Source organism: Merops nubicus, unplaced genomic scaffold, assembly GCF_000691845.1.
Source record: "Merops nubicus isolate BGI_N331 unplaced genomic scaffold, ASM69184v1 scaffold45375, whole genome shotgun sequence".
NCBI classification, from domain to species: Eukaryota; Metazoa; Chordata; class Aves; order Coraciiformes; family Meropidae; genus Merops; species Merops nubicus.
Genome location: NW_008608592.1, coordinates 7,368 through 19,191, shown reverse-complemented (window position 1 = coordinate 19,191; position 11,824 = coordinate 7,368). Strand labels below are relative to the sequence as shown.

The following is an 11,824-nucleotide window of genomic DNA, read 5'->3' as shown; positions in this document are numbered from 1 at the left end:
AGAGGAGGGAGTTCTAGGGTTAGCGACGTGTGCGTGTAGTAAGCTTGTTATCTCCGAAGGGGCAAAAGTTGAAATACTCTTGTGGAAAGCGCATTTCCTAGCCCTGCTTCCTGATGGAAAGCTGCTTGCTTTGCAGGGACTTATTCGGGGTGCCACCGCTGTTAAATCCTGCGCGGTGTTGGAGAACAGTGACCCACTCCCACTTCCCCAACAGAGGCCTTTTGGCAATCCCCTTTTATGAAGAAATCCCTCGATATTAAAATCGATACTTCCTTTTTTTTTTTTTTTTTTTTTTTTTTTTTTTTTTTCCCTCCTTTTTCCCCCTCCTTTGTAAAAGGCCAGTTTCTTCAGCTGGGCTTCAAGATAGTCTTATTGTTCTGTAATTTTGACTTTTGAAGTCATTTGCTATTTTCCGCTCCCTCCCCTCAAAATACGTTCCCGTGCAGCACAATCTCGATGCCTTCACGGCATAGGTGGTGTATCACAGAGGGGAAGTGAGCCGTGTGTTGATAATCTGTGCGTCTGGATTTCATTTCTACTCTTAAAAGTCTCCAAGAAATTGGGAGTATCTCAGCCAGTAACTGGTGTAAGTCGCCCCTAGAAATGAGGCTTTATTGGTGGAGAATGAGCGAAGTCAGCAACACTGTGTGCAGTGCAGGCGTCCGCAGCTCCTGCCTTGGCTTCAGTCGCTGAGCTGGGTGTGTTCTGCTCTTTGGCAGAACCTCGCACACACACATCCCCCACCCCTCCAAGCAGCGTGTTTGCTTCTGCTGAAGGCTAAACCTTATCTTAGCAGAGGCCTCAAAATAGCCCGAGTACAAGCTGAAGACATACTTTCTTTGGGAAACAACAGCAGTGACATTGGGATGCTTCTTTTCTCGTTCTCCCTTATTTTGGGGACCAGCGAGTCCAGAGGGAATGGACATACAGTTAGTCATCCACCCTGTTAATATTTAATTAGACTCGTCTGTTTATAGCACATTTACTCTGCAGCCTGTAGGCGTAAACTACTCTCCACAGTTCTTTTGCTCGGTGGTAACTTCGAACACTTAAGGTGCTTTGTCTCAGGACTATGCAAGAATTTGTAGAACTTAGTAGTACTGATAGTAACTTAAACCACTCTGGGCGGAGGAGGCTGACTCACACTTTCAAGTGTAAACTCCCGATGTGAGCTCAGGCTTGAATAAATGCATCTCTAGGTAATAAAATCTCTTCACAGCTTCTAATTTGCTTACTTACATGTCATTAAATGCGTTCACGATGAATTATTGTAAGCATTCCAGAAGTGAGAAGACTTTATTTAAATCACTAGCTTTCTCAAGGGGTAAACTAAAGACAAGTTTCCTAAATGATTGTGTAATTATGTGGTACTGCTAATGTTAAACAGGTTGTTAGACTTGAGACAATTTTTTTCAGAAAACTTAAATCAACTTTGAAAGCAGAACTTCTATTACAGATGAGTAGCAAACTTCCTCTTGAGTTCCAGATATGCATGAGTTTAAGACTCGTGTGTTTTGTGTGTTCTGTATGAGGGTTACTAGAATGTGGTTCTTTAGTGATGTGTAGCAGTTCTGTGTGACTGCTTCCACGTGCTGACCGTTTGGATCCTTTGACCAGGACATCAAGCCTATGAGGGACCAGATTGTCCGGGTGAAGAGATACGAGAAGGTTCCTCTGATCCTCGTGGGGAATAAAGTGGATCTGGAATCGGAGAGGGAGGTCTTATCTGCAGAAGGCAGAGCCCTGGCTCAGGAGTGGGGCTGTCCCTTCATGGAGACATCGGCTAAGAGCAAATCAATGGTGGATGAACTGTTTGCTGAGATCGTCAGGCAAATGAACTATGCCTCGCTGCCTGAAAAACAAGACCAGTGTTGTACAACTTGCATCGTCCAGTGAGAGAAACGAAGAAAAACCTCAGTCATGGCCATACAGAGCAGGTTGGTGGAACAGTCATAACTAAAGTAATCGAGGTGCTGCTTGAGTAAGCAGATAAAGAGTGATGGATAGCATGAAGTTAGTAGTCTAACCTGCAGGTAGCCTTCCTCCAAAGGAGCTAGAAGCCTGTGCATTCGGTTGCACATGATGACTTGAGTCAAATGGACTTGGTGTGTTACTTCATAGTAGGGTTTAGTCAGGCAACACTCTTCAGCGGGGTTAATCAGGGAACATTGTGTTTACTTCCAGTAATTCTACAGTGAGACAAATTACATGATCTCATCTGCACCTATTTTGACTGTCAGTGCTGTACTTGACATTATGTTATCCTTAATAATGTTTTGTCATGTTGTAGTTGGTATCCAAATTATTTTCAAGTGTTGGGAATCACCTTGGAGTTCAGTGGGATTGTTGTGACCAAGTTTCACAATAGTTTAGCTGAGACCAAACTGCTTTTTTTTTAATAAAGATTCTATAGTACAGAAGCTGAATATACTTAAAGTACCTTTTCTGCCTTAGCAGTGGAATAAGTTTAAAAGAGAAACCACCCTGAGCTGTGAGGAGTGGCTTGCAGCACAGGTGTACTGGGCAAGGACGAGTGCAGAATGCTTTTCACCTCGCATCTCCAGATCAGAGAACACACTCTAAATTTGGCTTCCCAGTGCATGACGCTTCCCTGTCCCAGAGACTTGTAAGAGATGTGGCAAAAGTGCAGGGTTAGAGAGGCCTCTATGAAGCTTCCCATGTCTCAGGTGTTGCTTTGACTTTGTTTTTTTCTGGAAGAGTAGCTGCTCGTGACCCTTCACGCATGTGGCAGTCTTTTTCAGCATCTTTTTCACCTGGCTGTGTAAATGGATCTGTTCCTCCCCTGCACACAGCAGCAATGTCATTCCTCTGCGAGGTGGTTCTGGGCTCCTCCTGCTCTTGTTTTAACCCGTAGCCCTTGCAGGTCTGGTTTCATCATCACCTTAAATTGATGTTACCAAAAAGGGCTGCTCTACATCATCGGTACGCTCTCTGTGCAGCCAGCTGGTCTGTCAGACATTTGGATCTCTGTTGGACCTGTCTGGGCAAACAACTTGGTATGATCACTGAGGGCAAGTGCAGGGATGAGAGAGGACATGAAAATTCAGGGGAAAGAGCTGCCCCTCTTGGCAGCTGCACTGGCTGAGGCCTGGACTCTGACTGCCATGTTAGTAACCCTGGCTGGAGTCAGAGGAGCTGCTTGTGTCTGAGCGGCAAGAGGGAAAACAAGTTATTCTTGGAAGCTTTGGACCATGTTAATCTTGAGTGCAGGATCAGGGCACAAAGTCTTTAAGATTCTTACGAAGTGCTTTGTGAATGTAAAATTTTAGCTGCTCGTGGCCCTAGTGCTGTCATACCGAAGGTAACACCCAGTGCTTTTATCTCCTGTCCTGTGAAATAAGGAAGGGCTGCTGTCACTGTGTAAGAGGGGTGTGGAAGTTCAAGGTCTGCTTGCTGAAAGGTGAGCAAACTGTATCAAAGCAGAGAAAAATACCACTGAAGTCTTTCCTTGTGCGCTAATCCCTAACACTTGCAGAGCTCTGTAGTGTTGTGGGAAGGAGAAAATCGGAGGAATTGACACTTTAACTGTGCATACCAGGTTAGTAGTTTGAGTCACTCGTGCAAAGTTTCAGCTAGTTCTAAGGCAGCTTCACAAACACGAGTATCTGGACTTAAGATAAGCCAAAGATTACAGCAGTGCCCTGGGTTACTAGTTAATCTTGTGCAGATTGCTGTCTTCAGCTCTGACAAAATTGGGCCTTTTATCCATGAAATCTATACTTCCGGAATCGATTACTTCTAAGGGGAGGCTTCTTTTTGTTACCTAGCTAGTTCTGGATTTAGCAGTAAATACCACATTGAGTCTTAAAGCTGAAATTAAGAGTGGGGCAGGGCTATGAGTTAGTATTTGAAGGAATAACTTACACCTAGATTTTTTCTGAGTTTTATGAGCAAAGCATGCTCTTGCTTCAGAAAAAAAAAATCTGTATTGTATCTTTGTGATCTCTTGAGGTAGAGGATCCTAAGCTGCTGTAATACAGATTTCCTCTCCTTCATTCTGCCTAGCTCATAATGTCACATCAAGCCTCTAGCAGCAAAGTACTTCCTTGCTTCTAGGAGATGTTAAAACTTGACACGGAGTTTTAACTGCTTCTGCCAGTGTAATCTCATCATCTGTGCCAAACAAGTAAGTCTTTCCTTCCTAAGCAGCTTCCTATTCAGTACAGATCTCACTATGTCTGCAATGTCTATTACTTGTCCTGCCTCTTCACAGGCTTCCTGCTCCCTATCTTTCATTTCAGCCTCACACTTTTGGGATGTTTTCTTCTTCCTGGCTCCCACTGTCATTGTTCTTTGATTGAGTAGGTGTAGGATCTCATTAACCTTATCATAAACCTTTGCTGCCTGCTAATTTCTGTCTGAGGTGCTCTAGTGTAGGAGAGCTGCTGATGGTGTCTTGTGATAGCTATAATCAGCTCTGTGATTTTTCTGCTTATCTGTGATCCAGAGAACAATTGCTGCTTCTCAAACATCTGGTAGAGCAGTGACCACTCCTCTGTAGAGTGAAACTAAGGAAGTGGAGCCAGGTGTCTGAAACCTGTGTGTAGGAAGTAGGCCTGAACTGTAGCTTTGTCCTGGCATAATCTTCATCATCTGCAAGTTCTGTTGCCTGTCTGCCTGGGAGGAGTTTTAGGTCTGGATGAGTTAGTTCAGAATCAAGTACCTAGAAGCAGTTTGTGTTCCTACAGCTCTGATGAAGAAACCAGTGGGAGGGTGGGGGGGCCTGGATTTATCTAAGGCTGTTTCTGTGTCAAGTTTTAACTAGCAGGTACCACTTACCTCTTTTTGGTACTGACACTTCAGCATATCTGCCAAGTATGACGTTTAGGTTCTTTCATGACATTTTTAAGTAGCACTTGCTTGACTTACTGTTCCAGTCGGCCTCCTTGGGTGAAGCGAAGGCTGGAACATAGCTACATAACCAGAATAACCCTTAGTTCCTTTTAAAAATGTCTGTTGTTCTTGCATCCTGTTTCCCTCCCCCCTTTTCCTGCTTTTGCAGTGGTCTTCTGTCATCTCATTATTGCATGCAGAGATGTGAGATTTCCACTGGCTTTTCTGTTCTTGCTCCAGTATTTCTCTAGAATTTTCAGTATGACAGTGTTAAATCTTCTCTGGAATATGGCAGCTGTTACAGTGCTCGTGTGTTAAGGGTTTTCTGTAGAAGTAGCAATCAGACTGGGAACACCTTAGTATTGGGGTGAAAGACTGATGCTGATCAGAGATTTCTGTCCCCCTCATTCACAAGTTCCTGATACTAGCAAGCACTGAAGGAAGAGTGTCTCCTCTAGGGATAAAAACTGGAAGTGTGTCATCCTCTGGGCTGCGAGTCTATGCAACACAAATTCATCCTGCAGAATAGCATCCCCTTCTCTCCTGCCTGCTTGCAGAAGAGAGTGCTATAGAAATTTCGTGGGCAGGTGAAGCCAGATAAGGTACTATATGGTGTTGATTGTAGTAACTAGGTGCAAATTAATTGGAAAGCTGACAAACCTGAATTGGGAGGTATCTAACCTGCAAATACAGGGGTACTGAAAGAGCATGTGGAAGAAAATACCATTACTTGCTTTCTCTCTTCTTACCATCTGTCCATGGCACAGGATGCTGGATTTAGGTGAAGTTTTGGGGTTGATATCACTCTGGTGGGATGAGGAGATGCACTATAAATGGTTTGCTCCTCCTGTGCTCTAAGGTAAAAACATATTACACAGGTCTAATCCAGCACCATTAAAAGCTGAACATTTACTTGCTGTTTTGACAGTACAGGGACCCTCCCCGTGTAAAACCTGGGACCAGCAACAGCGTGTGGGAACACGTGAGCTCACCAGAGTGAGTGAGAATTACTGTTAGCTGGAAATTGTACAAATGAGGCTGTTTGCTCCTGTTCAGAACAGGAGTACTGCTTCTGAAAGCTGGGGGTGACCAGCTGTTAGGCAAGAAGGGAAACCCTGGCTATGTCAGAGCACTCTGTTGTGACAAACTGTTACTTGAGAGGAAATCAGCAGCTGGAAAGAAATGGTACAGTAAGAAACACAAGGAGCCGGACCTTACTTCAAGAATAAAGACTCAAGAATAAAATCCCCACAAAGCCAAGCATCAAACTCCAGTGAAGTGCATGCACACAAAGGAGAAGTTTTTGCAAACTTTGAGCCTCGACTGAGGCTTGTGGGATGTCCCTGCAGATAAATCTTGTAAAGTGTAGGCGAGTTATCAGGCATAGAGATGTGTTGGTCACGTCGGTGACGCTACCTGCTTGACTGGGAAGAGTGTTGTGCAGTCCTGTCCCTGCTGGGGCTGGGTCTGATGGAAGCTATGGGGTGGTTTTATTAGCAATAATGTAGAAGTTCTGAATGCTGAGTACTCGATGTCAAAACTGAATTAGTTGGCTCATCTGCCTGTTGCCAGTGTGCACAGAACTTGTGCACAATGCCATTGCTTCATATTACCAGGTACTGGAGAACTTAGAATTTCTGCTTCAGGTCTTTTGAAGCAATTTAGTGTCTCACAGGGGCAGCTGTTACAAAGTTCACAGCAAGAAGTTACCTGCTTGCCTCTTGTATTACCAGAATTTGAGGATGAATGCTGCTGTGTAAAGCAGTGCCTTGGAGCCCAGTATGGAACATTAGCTGTTCCACCCTGGGGGAGCAGCCAAGTTCACTTTGTATGTGTATTGAATATGGCTTTCATTAGTTATTTTGTTTAAATTGCAGATAAAACTCAGAGGAAACTTGCACAGATGCTGCTTTGGAGAATTTTCAGCCCAGGTTGCAGAGCTGAGCCTTGGTAAACCTGTCTCTATTACAGCACATTGCCATACATCTAAGTGCATAAGGTGGGTGGCCTCCAGGATCCACACACCTTAATCAGAATGCTTAGCATGTTTACCATAAGTTTTAAAATCTGTTCTTTATCTATCAGTCCTTTTATAGCTTTCTAAGTTCATATAATGGCTAATATGCAAGAGTTCATTTTTAATGTTTTGATTGATTTCTTTAATCAATTTCTGAACTTGTATTTATTAAATACTTAAACTCAGTATTACCTACTCAATGCCTTTTAAAAGAAGAGAGTTTTAATGGAGAATAAATTGAGCCTTAAACAAATGGTTACTTCTGTATATTACCTCGGATCAGTGCTTATTTCTATTTGCAAAGTTTTCTCCTACAAGGTAGTTGGTCATTCTTTGAGACTTTCTGTTTACGTGTGACAGTGTCATGAAAAGACCCTGAAGGCATTTCTGTTGTGTGGATGTAGTGTCCCTTTTCTCAGCGCGTGCAGCTGTGGACTCTGATTTTAACTGGTCTGACCTGACAACGGGTTATTCGGGATGGGATGCAAAGTCTCTGGCTGAAGTTTCTTTTCATGCAGTCATGGGTTTCTTAAACTCGTTTCATCAAAAGTGACAATTGTAGCATTGAAAAATGGCAGCACACTTTTCCCTCTACTGAGTTTCTAAACTTGCTTGTTTACAAATAGCTTCTTTATGCCTTTGAAAAGGGATAATGTATCCTTCAAAATGGACTGTATGCCTTGTCAGTCAGCTCAGCTTTGCCTGGCATGTTAAGAGACATCTAGTAGACCTGCACATGTAAATCTAATGCAAATAAGATCACTTTACATTTTATAGTTCTTAATATTTGTCTTTCTGAATAATATTTTAAAGCAATATTTGTTAAAGTTTTTCTTGCACTGTCACGAATTGCTTTTTAGTTGTGTTTTTTTTTTTTCCCATAAACAAGTTTAATATTAGAGACAAGTTGGTGTAACAAGGGGAAAAGCACCAGGTTTCAGTGATACTAACTGCAAGTGTGCTTTAAACAGCCATTGCCTTCCTTATTGTTTACCTGATCAACATTTTCTCTGAATACTTGAAAATTTTAACAATAACACAGGTATAAAGAGCAGAATGAAAATGTACAAAGAACAGATGAAATCTTTTTGTTTGGTTTTATTAACATGTTGCATACCTGAGAGCTTTTTCTAGCAGTGGTTTAAAACATGTAATTTTTTTTTCAGGAGTTTAATAACTGCAGCTCACCTACTGCACCAAAGTTCTAGGTTTTTAGGAGCCCAGCTTTAGTCATTTGAACATGCTTCTAGAAATAGAAATGTACATTCTTTCCCTGTAATAGCTTAATAAGTTTGAGAAAAGCTCCGATAAAAGCAGTGATGGATATATGAGGTTAAGCAGTTTAAAGCTCACAAATTGTATTGTGGATGATGGCATTCAAAACAATAAAAGATCACGGGTACAGTATCTCAACATTAATGTGTTTTATTGGTAATAATGCAGGCTGACTTTATAGTATTAGCAGAAATAAAGATTCTGAATCTACATTCAGTGTTGAATTTAAATCCTGCAAAGAAGAGGATACCAGGTTTTGTGCTTGGGTATCGAAACACCTGATTTTTCCCTGTGGGGTTTAAATTTTTACTTGACACTTTTATTTTTCCCCTGTTTGTACAACCTTTATAAACAGGCTGAGGCTAATACTTAGGTTTGCACTTTAATACCAGAATTAAACCAAACCTTGTATTCAAAGTAGATTTTTTTTTTTTTAAAGTGGTGGTTGTTGATCTTTTTTGTAGGATGTAAGGAAGTAATAGGAAAAAAAAGTAATTAATAAAGGTTTTAGTTTTTCTGTGTCTAAGGGGGAAAATGTTGGTTAATATTAATCAGCGATTCTTTCCTCTGGGTAGTTATCAAACCAGTGTTCATTTTCATTGACCTCAGCACAAAAAAAAAAAAGGAAAAAAAAAAAAAGAAAAAAAAAATCTTCAAGAACTTGAACTAGCTTAGAGTGACAGGACTGGGAAAACGAGAGATGGTTTCTTCAGCACACTTTGGGGGGAAAAAGGGACCAAAAGTTATTTTAGGCTTCCTCAATAGATTGCATGTGAAGTTGCTTATTAGAGTAAGAGGCTAATAATAAATGCAATATGTATTGTCTTTACTATGGCATCTGTTTAGGAGTTGTTCAAATCACTGCAGTAGGGCTCTACAAATAAAAATGTAACCTAACATCATGTATCTAATGTACTGTATCTTTATCAGTGATAGGTGAAATCTGGAATAACAAATGCAAAAATGGAACAATTACCTATAATGCTTTGTAAAAAGTTTTTTCCAGTAGAATTCATTCTCGTCATTTTGTAAGACAACCCTACAGTCCACCTGTTTGTAACTTTTTTAATAAAATAGATACCTGTATTACCAAACTGGGGTGACTAGTCTGTGTTCAATTTGTTCTAAAGTGGGCTGAGCTGACAAGCTGCTCTTTTGTTTTTTCAGACACTGGTTATTCTAAACATCATAACCACATCTGCATTATCATGAATGACTCTCCAGCTTGGGGAACCAAGACTCACTGTCTCAGGTGCTCTGAGTAGAGACAAGGGAGAGCAAGGGCTGTGCATTACCCTGCTGTGCAAGCAGGGGCTCCTCTGAGCTGGAGAGCCTGTCCAAATTAGTGATGGTGCTTCTCTTCACAGGCTGATAAATGGCAAAGCCTTGTGCAAAGCAAGTATCTGTGTTTGTCTTGTCCAAGTACTTAAAGTTCTTATTTTTCTTACAGGCTTGTGTGTGTGAAGATGGCAGTGGCTGTGGGTACCTGGTGTCATCCTACACTGTCTCTGTAGCTGCTTTCCACCAGTAATCCAGAATTATTGCCTTTCTACCACACTAACCAAGTAAACACTCTTGGAGCTCTGCCACAGAAGAAACAGATTTTTCCAGAAAACATTCCAGCTGAGACTGCCCAAAGTTGTTTGATAAGGCTTTTGCTGAGCATTTAATATAGTTATTGAGTTTGCCAGGTCAGTGGTGGTCACTGGGCCTGTAACAAAAAGGCCTGCCTTCCTCAGGGCTTAGTTGTGGTGTTGACGTGTAGTGGTGCATTTGTAATGAGACCCGTGTATTAATGTAATGCAAGTGTATTAGTTCTGATGCACCATCTCAAGCCTAGGAAAGCTTGCTGCCCTGGTGCCTCCAGTACTCGGTGGTCTGGCAGCGGGCAAACCCGCCCGGCGTGCCTCCAGCCAGCCGGGCCGCTAGCTGCCCTCCGGTGCCCTGTGCTCCTGCCCACGCTTCCTGCACTGGTGAGGCAGGGCAGGCTGCCCTGCTACGCCACCTGGGCTGAGACGTGTGCTTCCTGTAGCCTTGCCCAGAGGCTGGCCCCCTTCTGACTCCTGTCGGCGAGTGTGGCAGCTGCTGCGTTAGGACCAGTCCACTTCCAGGTGTAACCAATAGGATGATTGCTATTCAAGGCTACGGGTCCTAACTGAGCATTAGTAGTCCCAGTTCCTTACAGCACTCAGTGTAGCTAGGCAAGCTGCTCCCTGCTCCCACTTGGAGGCTGGGAAGTGAACACAACTACAGCCAGCAAGTCTGTGACTTTACACCACTGGTTTGTTTTAAAGTGACAGCACAATGTAGTTTGGGTTGGAGGTTTTAGGGAAGCACACAAGATTTATGTTTCAGGCTGTTATCTTTCAAATGTCCTGGTGGTGAGAGTGAACTCAGCTGCTGTCTACAAACAGTTGAGTAGCATCCTTTGTAAAACAGGTACGGGAGCATCATGGTGCTGTAAACCTGGGCAGTGTTTTTTTTGGGGGCTGTATAGGTAGGGTTTCAGAGGCAGCTTTTTCTCTGGTTTACCGGTTCCTGCCATGAATGCACAGGCCCTGCAGAAAGCTCCCTGGCGTCCCCATTCCCCTGGGCAGTCAGAAGACAGGTACGTCCCCCCAGCACGTTCGGAGAGCTAGCCACAGCACAGGAGAGGCCTCTTCCCCACCCTGCTCCCATGCAGCCTGTGCGACACGTAAATGAATTGCTAACGAGGGCAGAGTTGGGCCTTGCAGCCTGGAGGGCTGGGCTTGGGTACGAACCACCAGCCTCAGGAGCCCTGCAGTGGGGAGAGCCCCGGGAGGAAGTACGTGAGATACCCTGCGTGGGTGGAGGTGAACCGCCGGCTGCACCTCCTGTCAGGCAGTACACTCTTATCTGCACTAATTGACTTGGCTGTAATTACAGTTCGAAGTAGGTGGAAGTGTCTGGTCTTAATTAAAATGAGATATGGATTCTAAAACAATATATGTTGACCTGTTTGAGTTATCCCTGCTGAAAAGTCAGCAGTCCTGGTAGCGTGGTTTGCTGGTAGGCACTTTAGTTTGGTGAGTCACTGCTCTCTTACTCTGCGGCTGGAGGAAGTGCATGTAGAGCTACTGTAGCTGTGGGCAAGCTCTGTCAAGAGATGAGGTGGCTCTGTGCTCCCTGAGTGTTACATAATGTGGCTTGCTGTTTGTTTGTTTGTTTGTTTCTTTTAAGTAGCCACTTTTCTCTGCCTGGTCAATACAGCTGTGAAGAGCAAGGAAGATGGACTTCCCGCTGTTAATCAGCAACTGCCTTCAATTTGAAGGGCGTATCCTACCTGTAGTGGTTTGTTGGCTCTGCTGAGGGCAGCATTGAGCTTACGACAGCTTGGCTGGCAGCGATGATACAGTTCGATTACAAGAGTGTAGGGGCTGAAATTTGTTGCTCTGCATGGAAACAGTGTATTTAGTATATTTCAAAGCTGAGGTTCTCTTCAAGTCCCTCCAAGAAGTTTGTAGCAATAACTGCAGTAATTGATGGGGAAGAGCCTCTCATGTTACAGGAACCTGCAAAATACAGGTAGGCTTTACTGTTTGTTTGGTTTGCGGTGTGCCTGTGCTCCTTGGTGTTCTGCTGGTTCTACCTGAGTGTGCTGGGACAGCTTTCTAACAGTGACTTACTTCCTCAGTCATATTTCCAGTGGTTGGGCTT

The 11,824-nt window shown here is 43.4% G+C and overlaps 1 protein-coding gene across 1 annotated transcript; it reads left to right on the top strand.

The window, feature by feature from the left end:
- Positions 1–1,599: 1,599 nt before the first annotated feature.
- On the top strand, positions 1,600–8,439 carry RAP2C (RAP2C, member of RAS oncogene family; the record flags this gene model as incomplete). Its single annotated transcript, XM_008940289.1, has 2 exons — positions 1,600–1,937; positions 6,732–8,439. A coding segment is annotated over one exon (297 nt), but the record flags the coding sequence as incomplete, so codon positions are not given.
- Positions 8,440–11,824: the final 3,385 nt, after the last annotated feature.